Genomic DNA, 17139 nt, shown 5'->3' with positions numbered 1-17139 from the left:
TCGGCCACAAAAGGCTCTTCAAGCGACAAGGCAGCAGCGGTTCCATCGGCGGGTTTCTTTGGTCACATCGACCTAAAATAATGATCAAATGTGCTATATTATCAGACTAACATACTATCGACTTTTCTACCCTATATGAAGACGTAGGACCCGCTTCAAAATATCTCGTCGCCTCTTATTTGACACCTGGGGTTGTGTTGAATCAACCAAATGTTGGTCATCGCTCGAACACGTCCCAGCTTCACAGGCGGTATTCGTGAGCTCGAGGGTGTGCCGCGCTGACTGGACGGCTGGGTGCAATGGCCCGAGGAGCTGGTCAAGACCATCGTAAGCACGTTGATAATATTGCCGAGCTTGACCCACATTGCCCTGTTTGGAGCGCAAAGATCCTAGGTTCGAAAGGGTATTGATCGCTGGCCGGTATGTCGTGACTTTATCAAGTCCAACAGCTCTCTCGTATCCATCCAGCGCCCGTAAGTACATCTTCTCGGCCTCGCTCAGCTTTCCCTGATCAGAGTAAAGGATCCCGAGATTGTTGACTGTGTGAAGTGTTGATGTGTGCTCCGGTCCCAGTGCCTTCTCTTTCCCATCCAGCGCCCGCAAGTACATCTTCTCCGCCTCGTCCAGCTTCCCCTGATCAGAGTAAAGGTTGCCAAGGTTGTTGACTGTGTGAAGTGTTGATGTGTGCTCCGGTCCCAGTGCCTTCTCCTTCCCATCCAGCGCCCGCAAGTACATCTTCTCCGCCTCGCCCAGCTTCCCCTGACGCCAGTAAAGGATCCCAAGGTTATTGACTGTGTCGAGTGTTGATGTGTGATCCGGTCCCAGTGCCTTCTCATATCCATCGAGCGCCCGCAAGTACATCTTCTCCGCCTCGCTCAGCTTCCCCTGACGCAAGTAAAGGATCCCAAGGTTATTGACTGTGTCGAGTGTTGATGTGTGATCCGGTCCCAGTGCCTTCTCATATCCATCGAGCGCCCGCAAGTACATCTTCTCCGCCTCGCCCAGCTTCCCCTGATCAGAGTAGAGATCACCCAGAGAATTAAAAGCCCAATCTGAGGAAACATCGCTCTCCTGTACTGTTGAACAAGACCGGATTGCATGTGGAATTAGTCGCTTCTGAAGCAGCCAATATTCAGCTTCCACGTTTGATGGAACCTGCGACGCCACGCTCTCGACTGCAAGCTTGTTTAAGCAGCCGTCCCACTCCTCGTTCAATATGTGGACCGTCCAAGAATGCAGACAACCATGTATACTGTACCCCTGTATCTCCTGGAATATGGTTGTAGGTTCGACAAGGCCGTAGTCGTGGAGTACGCCCATTGCATCGTTGAAGTTGAGCTCTTCTGAAAGCTGCTCCATCCACACGGGGCCCATTCCGCTTCTAGCCCGGAAAAGACCGAACCATATGTCTTCGTTGTTGAAGTAGGCCCACCACTGGAGCAGATGAGCCGCAAGTGGGTTTTGTGTCTGAACATGTTCATATGACAGCTGCCATGTTGTAGCCAAGGTACGATCTGCATAGGATCCAAGATGCAGATTACCAGTAAGTCTGACCCAAGATTCCTGGTAGTAGCGAAGGTACTTGCGTATGCTGATTGGGGCGCGCTTCAGATATGCTCCGGCCGTAGCTAGAGCGAGAGGAAGCCCGTCCAATTCTCGCACAAGGTCTTTTGCGTCACTATCTAAGACACTATTAGTGGCTTGAAACCTGCCTGCCTCAAGACTCTTACCATCTTGTAAGCCATTTCGGCCTGATGTGTTCGACAGTATTTGCAGACTATCGTGTTCGGATTTGAGTTTCTCAATTCGGATGTGATGTCCTATGTCGATTTGCGACAGCCGTGTTGTGATCACTATTGAGCCCTGACATGCCATCGGAAGAAACTGATGTATGTTAACCGCAGCATCGGTTTTCCGTCCTGGAAGCTGTGGGTTGTCGTAGTTATCGTACACAATGAGCCATCTGGTGTTGCCTGGTAAGCTAAGCCACGCCTTGACGGCCTGAGTAATCTTGTCGTGGTCTTGCTGCAGGTCCAGTCCCTTGAGGCTGCCGACATCGGCATTCTGTTCGAGGATCTGCGTTGCGATCCTAGCAAAGCTCTGCTGAATGGGCGCTTCGTCCTTGATATTGAGCCAGAAGATGGCAGAGTACTCGTCCCGATATCGGTTGATATACGTCGCAGCGAGCTGTGTCTTGCCAATGCCACCGAGACCATGGAGCACGACAACGCGACGGCTTCCATCCGAGCACAGCACTCTCCGCATCTCGGCTACTTCTCCATCTCTTGCTACGAAATGTGGAGTCTCGGGGACGCCCGACAGGCTGAAGCTGATCGAGAACTTGTTGTGGTGAGTGCCTAAGTGCATTAGTCAATATGAATCCTCTCTTCTGAGTTTCTGAGCTGTGCCTCACCTTGTACAGATCTCTGGACCTCTTCTCGCAATCTTCTCTGTGCTTGTTCGCGACCCTCGCCATAGATGAGTGGCATGTGGACGCCGAATATCCCAAGTAGCGAGTATGCCATGTCTTCCTCGTACTTTGTTTCCCGGTTGCGAGCCCATGCCTCTCGTTCGGAAGTCGTAAAGTCAGACAATGGTGTGCCCCGTAGAGCCCTTGCTGGAATACCTGTCACGTCGCGTATGACAGCCTCTAGTGACCTCTTGTCGCCCAAGAAAACACCTTCCTTGGAGTAGAACTCGACAGTCTGCGGGGCGATGAGCTCTTGTAGTGTCCAGCCGCGCGTGAACCAACGGCTGCCGCGGAACGCAGCCTCCCACGACCCAACCCCTGGCGGCTGACTGGAGGTCGAGGGATAGGAAACATCGGATAGATAGACGTAGCATCGTTTCGCATCACGGTACCATCTGAACATGCTGTTGATCGCAGTCTGGAGTTCGATGCCGTCAGATTTGTCGATACAGCAAGTGTCAACCCAGAAATGTTGTAGGCCATGTCGCTTCGCTTGATCAGCGCAGAATTGGATCTTGCAGTAGCCGACTTTCTGTTGCCATTCACTTGGCCTCGCCTTTATATCGGTGTAGACCACCTCGTCGGCGCCCCACGTGTGGGAGAGAATTGCGTACGGAGGGGTGTTGTCAGCGGCCGTGAGGGTGTAGTTGTTGGCGTTATCTCGCTGTAGTAGCCGCATTGTGGGGTATGAATGATGTCAGTAAGGGTGCTTCATCGACATGAGAGAGATCATTGTAGCTGGAGGTAATGGGTGGAGGTCAAGCAGGATACAAAGAAGCAGGCAGCAGGTTCATGGTGGAAGGATGTCGGACCGTTCTTCTCGCAAGGCTGAAAGTGCGGGGTATGGAGAAGATCCCGATAAGACGCTTACAGAGCAAGGCAGATTCGACATCCACCTGTAACTCTCTACTGCTCAATGTGATTTTGCCCTCCAACTAATCAAGAATGCCGGTTTTGATTCACTGATAGTGCAAAGAACTGCGCGCGCAACGATCTAAGATAATCATTCGAATCACAAGCGGGGCGGGCGTTGCTGTCAGGTTTAGTGCAACTAATGAAGTTACATAGTGCTGATAAGTCTACGCACAGTCTTGAGCCACAATTGGGCAAAAGAGGTCCGTGCGGAGTCGATGGCCTTTTAGCTTTTTGTGGACACGGATCGCGGTCGTTACTTGAACGCGGCAAACGTGTGAAAAATAATCAAGGGAACCGACGCTTCATCTGAAATCATGGAGGACGGCTCTGGGGTGCGAGGACAGGGGCGCGGCGCCCGCAACAGCTCGTCAACCGAGAAGACCTCGTATTAGCTTCAAGACGCTGAATACCTCTTGTCTGATGCGCACGCCCCATCCAGGGCCTCTCATATTTGTAAGGCCACCAGAGACAGGAAGGTCACGAGATACTCTCTATTTCGCCCGGACTCTTGATCATCTACCGGGCAGCCTTTTTCAGCTGTTAATCTCGGTTGACTTGCTGATAACCCGCTCAGCATTATTTACATTAACCATCTGCGTGGGGACGTTTCTGAGGAGTACCACCAAATGAACCAAGGCGCGGCGCAACAGTTCTCGACCATAGACGATACGCCTTTTCCCCCTTGCAAAAATGGGGAGCCTTTAGACAAGCTGCGGGGTTTTCCACGTCGCTGCCACCGCTGTACTAAGACATAGGGTTACAGTACAGTACATTTTATGTCAGACTGATGCGCCTGAATATTGTTGTGGATTTACGTCAGTCGTAAAAGCGGAGCTACCGGTTGTTTACAAAGTCTTCTCGCAGCCGTCCCAAATATATTGGTCACAGTGTCATCGTACTCATATCGGGGCGACAATGTTTGTTGACACGTCAGCCGCCAAATGATTCGATTATATGTTAGATGCTCTATTGTTACTTGCCCGCATACGTAAGACCTGTGACTCTTTGTAAGCGCAATCCCATTATATATTCATGGTGCTTTACGAGTTACTTGCAGCAGTATCTAGCGGACCGCAGTCTGAAGTTATAGGATTATGGCCCATCTCCAGAACCTCGGCTTCGACGAGTTTGTAAAGTTCTCCGACGCGAGAAGTCGCTATCTCGTTCTTGGTATGTACTATGATGAAGTCTTTACAATTATTTCAGCCCAGGAAGGATTCTGATTTCCTTATAGCAGCAAAAGTTCATCCGAATGGGAAGCCAAAAGCATGGCAGAAAATGGCCACGCATTATACTCAAATCTACAATGGGGTTTATGAAGGACTGAGAAAACGAACGTTCGAGGGGACATACGAAAGTGTGTATAACTCAACAATGGAAGGCCCATACAGAGAAATATCGAAACAATTTTTGGGGGTCGCCAAACTCATGGATATTGAAATACCCGAACTACAAGCCATCCCCGAGGATTCAGGGGAGGATACTGACGGTGATAATTACATCAAGGAGCAGACAAAGCGATTTGACAGCATTGTGACTTTTCATGAATATAATCCAATGCTGGGCGAGACTGCGGTCGATAGAGCCAGCTTCATTAAGGAACATTTCAAGTATATTAAACAACATTTGCGGAAACTACAAACCATCCCTAAGGAGCCGGAGGGGAATTCTTGCGATGGGGACACTTACGATCAGTAAATTTACGATGAGTACACTTACGATGAGAACACTTACAATAAGTACATTAAGAAACAGGCGGAGCCCTTTAATAAGATTGTGACCTGTCGTGAATATGATCCAAAGCTGGGCGAGGCTGCGGTCGATGGAGCCAAATCTATTAAGATCATCTCGAGTCTATTAAACAAAATTTGTGGAATGGTCCAAAATGATTCCACAGGACAACTTAATTTAGAGGTTTCACTCATATAAGTTAGCTATAACGTAATCCACAAGCAAGCGGGTCACACAAGCGACCGGGTCATATTCCTGCAATTCTCAATTACTCCTCTTCTTTCCTTAATTTCTCCACGAACAAGTATGCCACGACAATCAATTGAATCAGAGATCATTCTCGCGCTAAATGCGCTTCAATCAGACCCTAAATTAAGCGTACGAAAGGCTGCATCGATATATAAGGTATCACGTACAACACTACAACAACGATACCACGGCCGCTCTGCGAAAGGCGATACCCGACCACGTAACCAGAAATTGACCTCGTACGAAGAGGACAGTATCGTACAATACGTAATCGACCTAGATTCGCGATCGTTTCCGCCGCGGCTTAGTGGTGTTCGAGAAATGGCGGATCGACTCCTCCGCGTACGCGACGCGCCACGCGTCGGAACGAACTGGGCCTCAAACTTCGTACGACGACGACCTGAGCTCCGTACGCGTTTAAATCGAAGAATCGACTACCAGAGGGTCCTCTGCGAGGATCCGGACGCGTATCGCGCGTGGTTTAAGCTCGTACAAAACATAATCGCGAAATACGGGATCCACGATGATGACATCTATAACTTCGACGAAACGGGCTTCGCGATGGGTAAAATCTCCGCCGAAACCGTCGTTACGACCTCCGATCGACGCGGGAGGCCAAGAGCCGTACAACAAGGGAATCAGGAATGGGTTACAGTAATCCAGGGCATCGCGTCGTACGGCTATTCAATCCCGCCGTATATCATCTTCGCCGGGAAGGTCCACCTCGACTCCTGGACCGCGAATAGCCCCCTACCGCCCGACTGGGTAATCGCGCTTTCAGACAATGGCTGGACGACGAACGAGAGAGGTCTAGAATGGGTAAAACACTTCGATTTCCATACGAAGAGTCGTACGAAGGGTACCCACCGCCTCCTTATCCTCGACGGCCACGAGAGCCACCATTCCGTCGATTTCGAGCTCTACTGCAAGGAACAGAACATTGTAACGCTCTATATGCCTGCTCATTTATCATATAAGCTCCAGCCTCTCAATGTTGGGTGCTTTAGCCCTCTCAAACGGGCGTACGGCAAAGAAATCGAGGGTCTTATGCGGGCGCATATTACCCATATCTCAAAGGAGGACTTCCTCCCAGCCTTTTATAAGGCGTACGACGCTGCGATGACAAAGTCAAACATCCAGGCAGGCTTTAGTGCAACTGGCCTAGTACCGTACGACCCGAATTATGTGATTTCGCAGCTAGATGTGAAGTTTCATACGCCGACACCGCCAGGTTCCTCTGCTGGACTGCCACCCCCATGGGTTTCAAAGACGCCGAACAACCCAGTTGAGGCCGAATCGCAGACGGAGTATATCAAGAATCGCATCGTACGACATCAGGGCAGCTCTCCAACATCAATAATTGCAAGCCTACGGCAGCTAAATAAAGGAATCGCGATAATGGTGCACGAGCAGACCCTTGTACGCCACGAACTCGCCGAACTTCGAGATGCAAACGACCGCCTTAGCCGCCGTCGCCGTACGAAAAGAAAACAGCTACAGAAAGGAGGGTCCCTAACGATTGATCAGGCAAAAGATTTGAAGGCTCAAATCGACGCGACGGAGCAGTTAATGGCGGAAACGAGTTAGAATAGTGGTCGTACGAGGAGGCCAGAAACGCGCGCGCGACGATGTGGCGTCTGCGGTGAGCCCGGCCATAATGCGCGTACGTGTCAGAAAGTTGTATCTGCCTCTGAAGAAGAGGATTCCTCATAGTTTCAATTGATTTAAGGCGTTGTGGTTGAATTCTCTTATACATTGTCGTACGAGCACCCGGAAAGTGTCTCATTCACTTGGGTGTCTCAGTCACTTGTGGATTACGTTAGTATAAACTTGAAACTCACCCATTTTCAAGCGCTTTTGATATAAATCATAGTACACTTTATTAAGACATATATCGTGCACTTGCAAGACGAGCACATTGATACCTGAACATCGAAGCAGACGAACTTTATGTAACCACGTCCTAGTATCCCAGCTATCTCACAGTGCTGCACTGCGCAATCTGTCGCAGTCTATCTGGACTATCATGTAAGACCACTCGACATAATGGAGTGATTATTCTGCCCGTCGGACAACCTTTCCAGGGGCCGGCCGAGGGTGGACAGGAGTCTTGCTATTTCGTCAGCTTAAGGCCTCCTTTAGAGAAGTTCACTAGAGCTGAGAGCTTCGCTAACAGACCTCGATGCATTTTATGACCTGTGAATTCTAGTGTCCCCATTCAACTCCCCATTCAAAGTATGGTCAACCATACTGTACAAGGCGATAGATGTCCATATCTATGTTGATTCATAGTCTTTACTCTGATTTCAAGCCCAGTAAAACAACCTATGCTCATTGGCTGCCATCCGCAGCTTGCAGACCTTCAATAATCATAATTTCCGAGCACAGAAGGATGAACAAGCGACACATTGACTCGTTTCACAGAGCCAGCCACCATAATTCCCCCATGGTGGGTAACTGCACACAGTCAAGTGTTCCAAAGAGTCACCACCGCGAGCGTTCTTCAGTCTTCCAGGCATGCTCAAATAATTGTCCATAGCAACCCTGACGGCGGTGGTCTATGTCCAAACGACCTGCGAAAAGTGACCCCAGCTATGGAAGGTGCTCATGTCCGGCTCACCGCTGTTAAATTTGTAGATTGTGTAACAAGGGCTCATGTGAGGGCTTGGCATAATGATGCTTAGATTGCTAATAATCTTTTAAGGGTTACTGTAGGTCCTTGAGGATTAAGTTCCTCTTGATCTCAGGAGGCGGGTGCTCCCGCCTTTTGTATGTCAGGGCCCCGCTCCTGCCTAATCTGTTGGTTGTTTCTCGTTGGCTGTTTCTAACCGCCGAGCACGAGTAAGGCATTAACCCCTCCTGCAGGGTCCCTGCTCCATATGTCCGTGTGACAGATTGTGAGCTTGCCACTATACAGGGTCACAGTCACAAAAGATATCATAGTATCTGGCGCATAACAAGCGTCGATGTTCTGGCAGTAGCCGCCTTAATCATAGAAGTGCCGTGCCTGTAGACGCATCCCGTTGCGATATTTTATGCTATAGCAGCAAGGGAGGCAGATCAGACAATGTCTGCCGCTCAGTAGTTCGCGCGGGAAGCGTTGCGGAACCTAGAATTGCGCCGATGTACTTAGTATATATGTTCAAAGAGGCTGGGTTTAAAGGTATGCTAAAGGCAACAAAAGATACCGAAAGTGGTTGACAGATCGTCTAAAATACCCGTGCTAGCTTGCATGCAGTCGTCGTCGAACCAAACTTCACGAGGGTTATCCTCAAAGGGAAGCTGAGAGAAGAGGAAGAAGGCGCTGAGATTGGAATGGCGGTCATTCACGACCGAGGGACGAAATGGCGGCTGGGTGATAACCCTCCTTTTTCTTCTCGCAGCCTGCCGGGGGTGCAACACAGACTTTAGCAGCGACGAGCACTCCTAGAATGCCCGAGTTGTGGCGAACAGACGCATGTCATCTTTACTGGCCATTCATTTTCTATCTTGGAAGTCCCGCTTAAACTACCAAGGCACTATCCAGGTCGCCGACGACTACCCTTTGGCCAATTTTCCCGTTTCTTTCTTCTGTCTTCAGCGAGGTCTATACATCTACGGTAAGTATGCATTGTAAGTCTGCAATAGCCGCATTTATGTTCTTGATCCTTCTTGATAGCGCCGCTCGTCCGAGTCACTATGTAGGCCGAAAGGGCTCGAAAGTGGTCATGCCAACGGCCAAGTTCTTGAATCACTCTCTGCATCTCAGCACCATTCCCCTCTGTTCGTGTAGTGTCGCATTCTATATCTAATATCCTCGTTGATAAGGTCCTTATCTCGCTCTGAATTAAGAAGACCCAGGCTTCTTGTGTGCTAGCAAACTTAGTAATTGGCTTTTTGACCGCGTCTTCGACGTCACTGCCCGCCTGCACTTGGGCTGACGGTGGTTTGAGTTGTTTCGCATCATCCTTGAGGCAAGTGACTTCCGTCCCATGCATCATGAACCGAGCTGTCCCACGCCCAATACTATGGAGACTGACTCGCTCACTGTTCATCCTTGCGTACGACTCTTCCTGCTGCTTACTCCACTCGGATAGCCACTCGGATAGCCACTTGCATACTGCTGATCGGAGGTCGCGTATCTCCTCTGTTGATAACTCTATTGCCATTATGGTTTCGACATCGGCTTTCCCGGCCTCTCTGATGTTGAAGTTGGCTTTGAGAGTTCCAACATCGGCGAGAATCGCTTCGGCGCGAGTGTTGTCTCCCGCCAAGTCTTTGCTGTCAATTGACTCCTCTTCATTACATGCACCTGCCCAGGACAATATACATGTGTCTTCCGGTTCCTGGTCGTGCTCGTTCGACGCTACATTGATCTCACAGGACGGCTCCCTGGACCTCGCGACTTCCTCTGATTGGTGCATGGAGGTACTCTCTGCCTCACTTTCTATTGGCGCCAAGCGTACATCCTTACAATGCTGTTCGTTGTTGGTAGGACTCAACTCGTAAATTTCCTTTGTGTTTTGAGGCCGCTTTATAGTATCGTGTTCCTTGTTTGACTGGCACAAACGATCGTACACTGTAGCCAGGTGCTCTAACTTACTTTTCCTAGTTCCTAGAGTCGCAATATCACGAACAATATATTGCTCCACGCCCGCCCCCGTGAGCACGTTATCGAGGAACTCATCCACATGCCAGATCTCCTCTTGAAGGTTATGGTCTGTTTTGATCAAGTGCTGAATAATTTCTTCTTCGTTATCAAACCGGCCGGCGCAAATCGCATGTGCGGCATGTTTTGAGACCTGTTGCTGAATGTTGTGAAGGACTTCTTTTCTTCCTTCCTGCGCAGCTTGACTCACTTCATCTCGCTGGACGCTCTTGCTGGCCTCTGTCAAACCTTTGCACTCTTCTGCAAGTATCTCCTTACTCAGTTTGAGCTCGTCACATATTGTGCCGATCTGAATCACGCGATTAGCCAAGCGATCCCTAGGAGTGCGATCTTCGTTTGCTATCTCGATTGTAGATGAGACTGGTTTATGCCGAGCAATAATGTCATCAAGAGAGCTTTCTACTGTTCCAAGCTCACCCTGTATTGACACAGCGCACTGGTGTTGAATTTCATTGACCCGCGATGCAACAAGGGCAGCTGCATCTTCCTCCCCAGTAGAGTCCCTACAAGACAAATCTATGTCCAGTTGGTCAAAGATAGTGTCTAGAGAGCTCTTTGCGTTATTTCTTTCTAGGAGGAGCTGCTGCCGATCATTGTCCAGTTCCTCTAATTTTGCTTGGTACTGGCTTTCCAGTTTTGAAGTGGAGGCCTGCTCTCTACGGAGCTTTTCAACCTCGTCCAGAAGCTTCTGTTCGTTATTAGTCAGCCTTGTAATTTCGCGCACGTGCTCTTCCAGTCTACCATGGGCGGTCGCCTCAGTAGCAGCGCGAACGCTATCTTGCATGTTTCGAAGAGACACCATGACTCGCGCTACGAGTTCGTCTCCATCTCTTGCATGTAATTCCACTTTATCTAGGCTATTGCCAGCGATCTCTCGTAGCATATTCCTGTGTCTTGAGCTCTCTTCTTTCAGAATCTTGCAGATTTCCTGCGACGTGTCTAGTTTTGACTTAATGTACGGATAAAGGCGTTTAACCTCAAGTCCAATATTGTGGACTAACTTCGCTTGAGCATCGCTGTGCTCCCGTTTTAGTTCCGTTATTCGCGTATCGGACCTCTTTCTGGCTTCACTCTTTTCCTTTTCAAGGCGACGAACGTCTGATATGAGTTTTGTTATGATCTCCGTTGCTAGTAAAGCCGCTTGAATGTTGTAGAAGCTCGTCTCGCAGAGCTTTCCTTTCCAATCCGCTTCGATATTGCCAAGGTCTTCCTTGTGCTTGGTTTCACGCGAATCCAATGTTTCCTTCATGTCACTCTCCAGTTTACTCCTCATAACATCAAGATCCCGCTGAGCATGCTCTTGTAGCTGTTTTAGTTGGGTCTCGAGACAGGATGCTTTGTCAGTTGCCATTTGCTCGCATTGTCGTGCGTTTTCGGCTTTTTCATGCAACTGGCTCAGCATCTGTTGTAGCTTATTCTGCGTATCACTCAAGCTGTCCGCGCGGTGCCGTTCGATATCTAGCGCCCGATTCTTCTCTTCTAGTGCCTTTCCCTTCTCTGCAACTGCTCGATCCTTCTCTGCAAGTGCCCAATCCTTGTCTGCAAGCTCCCGGTTCTTCTCTACAAGTTCGTCACTCATATTCCGAACGGCCAGTTCGAGTTGGGCCGTATGGTCTGCTATACCAGCGTCTCTCTCAGCTAGAATATGTCCCTGAAGATGTGCTGGTGGCGTTGTGCTTAACCAGCCTCCTTCTTGAGTAACCATCGTCTCATTGACTGCGAAAATGCCGCAATCATCCTGCGTAGCGCTTGAGAGCTCTTTGAAAGGTGATATCGGTCGTTCATATACTCCCATACTGTGGGCCGTGTCTAACGAGGGACTAGCGATTTCTGATGTGTGCCCCGCCGTCTTCATCGGGCTTGCGATTATCCTCACTTCTCGGCCTGAACCCGACGAGACCTCGTTTGGAGGTCTTTCGATTGACCCTCCCGTTGAAGTACGCATGACCAGCGCCATTTCTTGGTGTCGTTCGGAGGCTTCTGTCCCATCAAGTACTTCCATGTCACTATCATCCATGGTTGGGTCAATGCCCGCCCGCATCTCCGGGACTGGGGTCGAGCTATCCCCACCTCTGCTATCCTGACTTCTCTGGGTATGTTGTGATAACACACGTTGAACAGCATTGGCTAGATGTGTTGTTCTTTTCTGTACCGCCTGAGACCTGGTTACTCTTGCACCAGTTACTCTTGCAACATCTTTGCGAGCCTTTGAGACCGTCGCTTTGCGGCTTGTGAATCTCGAACTACTCGCCCTCCCTTTCTGTCCACATTCGACTTCGTCATAGGTACAGCCTTCATGCTCCATCTCAATCCTCCGATCGGTCCCGGTCTGGAGTCCTTGCATAGGCTCATGGCTAAGTTCTCCTGGCTCGCCAGTGTCGTTATTTTGGGAGACCGGAGGGTTGGGTATATCTTCCCCGGAGTGCATACCTTCGTCTTCCTCTAATGGCGAGGCAGGGCGGTTATCTGGTGTCTCCTGGTTCGAGGGCTTTGTACTTCTGGACGCAGGGACCCCAGCCAATCCGCTCTCGGTCTGCGGCGGGTCTAACACGTCAAAGTCGGATTGCGCGCTTTGGATAGTCTCGTTCTGAAACAGTACGACCACCATACCACTTGCTCTGTTCGCCTCAGGAGGTGTTGGGAGCTCACTAGACTGTACTTTATAATATGAGGTTTGCGGTTGACACTGCTCATTGTGTTCATCAGGGGCTAAAGGCTGAATTGTCCTCTCGCCCAACTCCGAGCCAGTTTCATTGGAGTCCGCCATTGTGGGGTCAGGCCTGCAGCCTAACTCTTGTGACATGATCTTGTTCTGCGGCACTGAGCGTTCCTCTGTGGAAGGCTGGCCTTCATCCGTGATTATGGCAGCCTCGCTTGAGGGTCTCTGCCAATCGATATCTGATACCGCTCCGATATGTTAGTGTTCAACCCGGCTGTGATTATGGGAACTACTGCACTGCTCACCGAGATCAACCATACTATCAGGGGTATCACTATTCTCGCCCCCCATTGTACTATCGTTGTCAGATGGCTCAAACATGGGTTTCGAGGCCGATATGACTGCTCCATCTGTACTGTTGGTAGGAAAGGCCTCATCTTCGGCGTCAATGGGTTCTGCGTATTCTAATTCGTCCCCGTCCTTCGCTCCCTGAATGGGTTGCGGGCTAAGGTTGTCAACGAGAATTTTCCCCTTTATTAATGGTTCGATTGCTTCCCGGTGGACGCTAGGCTGCTCGGATTGGGGCTCTGCTAATTTCGATGTATGATCCTGTCTCTGCGGGCTATTCAGTATAACGTCCTGCTGATCTGATCTTTTGTGGTTATCCATTTCTAAGGATAGGCGAGTGGCTCGCATAGTTGTCTCTGTTAAGCTTTGATTGCTGATTGTAACGAGCCCCGTCTCCAAGCCTCTTAAGCGATCATTGTTCCTGCTTTCCTCGGGTACAATTTGTACCTGTTCCGTTTGAAGATCTTGCACCTTCTCTACACCCTCGTCTAATTCCATCTGTGTGCTTTGTAGGTGCGAAGCATCCTTGTGCTTTCTTTGGGGATCTGCTATTTCTCCACTACCGCCGCCCCTCGTCCTGAGTCTTCTGGTGTTTCTCCCAGCCCTCGTGTCATTATATATCTTCTTCCTGCTTGTACGGCCCTGAACGCTCGCTGTGTTGTCCCCTCTGGTCCGCAATCCCTCAAATTTGAAAGGCGCGCTGGCTTGAGTCGCTCCAAATGCCTCTTCCTGATCTCGCACAGCTGAACTATACTCGTCTCCCGCGTGACGCGTGCTGCCCATCTGGTCTGTAGCATTTGTGTCGTCATCCGGATCGTCCATCCGTTTCCTATTTACGCCAAGAGCCCCTTTCTCCGAAGCCTTATTGTCAAGGGAAAGGGGAGTAGGCTGTTCATCAAGCTGTTTCGAATCTAGTCTGTCGTGGCAATTCCGCGTGTCCCGGTCCACCATGTCTACATCATGAGGCGCATCAGTGGGGGGGTTTGTGGACGATTCTTTCCCCGACGTGTTTAATCTCCTCTTCTTAGAAGCTCCGTGACTGTTGTCACCAAGACTTTCGGGCCGAGGACGCCGCCTGCTCTCCACCTGTGACTTCTGAGTACCGTCGATAGAAGTTTCGGGCAGAGAACTCTGTATACTCTCCACGTGCGACTCCTCACTAGACTTTACTGTATAACATGAGTTTGCCGGCGGAGACTGCTCATTGTGTTCATCTGGGGCTGAATGCCGAATTGTCCTCTCGCCCAACTCCGAGCGAGTTTTATTGGAGTCTGCTAGTGTGGGATCAGGCCTGCAGCCTAACTCTTGTGACATAATCTTGTCCTGCGGCGCTGAGCGTTCCTCTGAGGGTCTCTGCCAACCGCTATCTGATACCGCTTCGATATGTTGGTACCCAATCATGCTACCCTTGTGAGAACTAATGCACTGATTCCCCAGATCCACCATCCTACCGGCGATACCACTATTCTTGCCTGTTGTGCTATCGTCGTCAGATACGTCGTCAGTTCCGTCATAGATAGGTTCCGAGACCGGGTTGAGTGATCCATGTGTGCTGTTGGTAGGAGAGGCTTCGTGTTCGGTCATGACTGCATCTATGAGAATGGGTTCTATATCTATACTTCGCTTGTTCCCTAATTCGTCCCCATCCTCGGCTCCCTGAATGAATTGCGAGCTATGATTCTCAACTGGAATTATCTCATTCGTTAATGGCTCGCTTGCTTCACCGCCGGCGCTAGCCTGCTCCGATGGAGGCCCTGATAATTGCGATGGGCCATCCTGTCTCTGCGGGCTGTTATGCGCCAGTTCGTGTTGATCTGGGATTTTGTGCTTATGAATTTCTGAAGACAGTCCAGTGGCTCGCTTGATTTCGTCTGCTGACGTCTGATAGTTGATTGTCCCGAGTCCTGCCTCCAGCCCTCTTGAGCCATCGTTCTTTGTGCTTCGCTCGTGTAAAGCTTGTCCATCCTCCTCTTTATTATATTGCACCTGCTCCACACCAACGTCCACGTCCATCGCTGTGCTTCGTGGGTGCAAAGCCCCTTCATGGTTTCTTTTGAGATCTGATTCTTCATTCCCATAACCTATGCCCGTCGACTTGGATATTTGGGTCCCTAATGGGACTGGCCTTCTTCCCCTTTTGTTCACCGCCTTACGTATCCCCGCCTGGCGAATCCCCGCCTCACGTATCGCCAATTTCCTTGCAAGGGACCTAGTGGTCACTGTGTTGTTCTCTCTGGTCCCAAATCCCTCAAGTTGGTCGTCCTGGATGGCTTGAGTCGCTCCAAATGTCTCCTGAGTATCCTCACTGGGAATTTCGGAGAGAAGACTCTGTCTACTCTTTTCAGGTATCACGGGGGCTACGGAGTGTACGGGGATTTTTACTGGCCCGTGTCCAGTTGATAACTCAACAACCGTAGATTCGAATGATGTGAGCTCTTCTTCATCGCACTCTCCAAAACTCCTATAGATCTGAAATGTTCTCATAATGGCTTCGGTATCTGGTTTTATTTGACTCCCTGTTTGGTTTTCGCACAGCCATTGACATACGCCCTTTGTAAAATCTATTAAATGGTCCTGTTTCTGGATGGCTATCGCCAAGTCGACTTTCGCCGCGCGAGTATCATGTCCACTCTCGAGAATATGATCTTGGCGAAGTGGGTTGACGAACCGTACTAAAGTCCATAGAATTTCCGACTTCTCTTTTGGGGGCTCTATCCCATATTCATCGAAGATAGTGGTCCAGAATGTTGCCCACCCGTTTACTTTTTTTGGTGCCATGTCGCAACGGAAGTACAGATGGCCTTATTACACGTCGGGCAGAGGCCTCGCACCTTGAGGAGGGGTTTATCGTGCTTCAATATAAAGGTAGGGGAAAGCTTTACGTATTCGATGACGTCCTGCTTATGTTGCAGATTCCGCCGTGTGTTGGATGTGTGATTGGGAACCCCCAATACTATGTAGCGGAACCTGAAGAAAGTATAGGCTTTAAATGAGCGGTCTCGTAGCCGACACTAAGACGTCATGTTCTTTGTGTGCTAGTATTCATGACCTGATGCATGATAGTCCATGGAATTTACACACGGAATTGGCCGCTCCGTGCATCTTTGAATGAGGTTTGCCTAGATTTGTACTCCTTTTTGTACATTTAGTCACGGAGGGGACAGTTATATAGGCGAGTCGACGTTATTGGATTTTGCCACTACTCTCGGGTGGTGCTAATGACAGGACGTAACTCGAAGAGCTGCAATTCAGACTAATAAGAAGGTGCAAGGAAGCTCCGAGTCCACAAACATGCAAAGTCCTCCAGCCTATCGTTGTAAAAAGCTACGACGGAATAGCCCTTCGAGCATCAGCCGGGATGATTCCTTCGACAGACGCCTATCACGCATAGTAAGACACCATAACATGATACCTGCGCCATGACCTGGCACAAACGAGCAAAAAAGTATACCCTATCCCAGTTCGCGCTCGCCTTCCGCCGCAAAAGTTCTCATTTCAGTATCGCCACGATATTTTCTATGCTCAGGAAGTTTTCGCCGTATAGGGGGTTTTCATCCAATAATTCAAGGACAAAGCGGCAAATCTGACAATAGCCAGAAGGCACGAATCCGCAGGTCCGAAAGGACATAGCAGTGCCATCACTTCGTGCGCCCATCACTGGCGCGCGCGATGCTAGACCCGATGGTCATTGCTGGGCGGGTGCCGCTTGACTAGAGCCAGCGCCACCCCATGGCAGGACGGAGCGCGACAGCACGGCAAACGGCGTGCACTACGTAACGAGCGACCGGACAATGAGCGACGAGCCTAAAGTCGACGACATGGAGAACGGGATAGTCAAACTTGGAACAATCGATGAAAATGGGGGGGGGGGGGGGGGGGAGCACGCGACCCAATGAGCCGATAGTCCGAGCTCCGCGACAACGAGGCGACGGTAAGGCGCCTAGAGACGACCACCGGCGAGAACGACATCAAGGCGATCATCGCGCCCACCGTAGCGGCTGCACTCGAGACACAACGGCCGACTTGGACAGGAGCCGCTGCAGGTTCGCAGACAAACGAAAATGGCAGGCCATTACCTCTGCCCCGTCGGCGAGGCTCGCTCCTGCAGAAGGAGTCCGG

The 17139-nt window shown here is 50.2% G+C and overlaps 2 protein-coding genes across 2 annotated transcripts; both read right to left on the bottom strand.

Annotated features, from left to right (window-relative positions):
• Positions 1 to 175: 175 nt before the first annotated feature.
• B0I36DRAFT_370501 (P-loop containing nucleoside triphosphate hydrolase protein) lies at positions 176 to 3149 on the bottom strand (the record flags this gene model as incomplete). Its single annotated transcript, XM_046159916.1, has 6 exons — positions 176 to 186; positions 246 to 1071; positions 1156 to 1175; positions 1254 to 1682; positions 1731 to 2357; positions 2414 to 3149. 6 exons carry the CDS (start codon positions 3147 to 3149, stop codon positions 176 to 178), a joined length of 2649 nt encoding a protein of 882 aa, XP_046003770.1.
• Positions 3150 to 8687: 5538 nt separating this feature from the next.
• B0I36DRAFT_356796 (uncharacterized protein) lies at positions 8688 to 15033 on the bottom strand (the record flags this gene model as incomplete). Its single annotated transcript, XM_046157684.1, has 6 exons — positions 8688 to 8791; positions 9429 to 9923; positions 9948 to 12911; positions 12978 to 13808; positions 14472 to 14612; positions 14640 to 15033. The coding sequence occupies 6 exons, from the start codon at positions 15031 to 15033 to the stop codon at positions 8688 to 8690; spliced, it is 4929 nt and encodes a 1642-aa protein (XP_046003769.1).
• Positions 15034 to 17139: the final 2106 nt, after the last annotated feature.

Source organism: Microdochium trichocladiopsis (genome assembly GCF_020744255.1).
Source record: "Microdochium trichocladiopsis strain MPI-CAGE-CH-0230 chromosome Unknown B0I36scaffold_20, whole genome shotgun sequence".
NCBI lineage: Eukaryota > Fungi > Ascomycota > Sordariomycetes > Xylariales > Microdochiaceae > Microdochium > Microdochium trichocladiopsis.
This window is presented reverse-complemented; position numbering and strand designations above follow the sequence as displayed.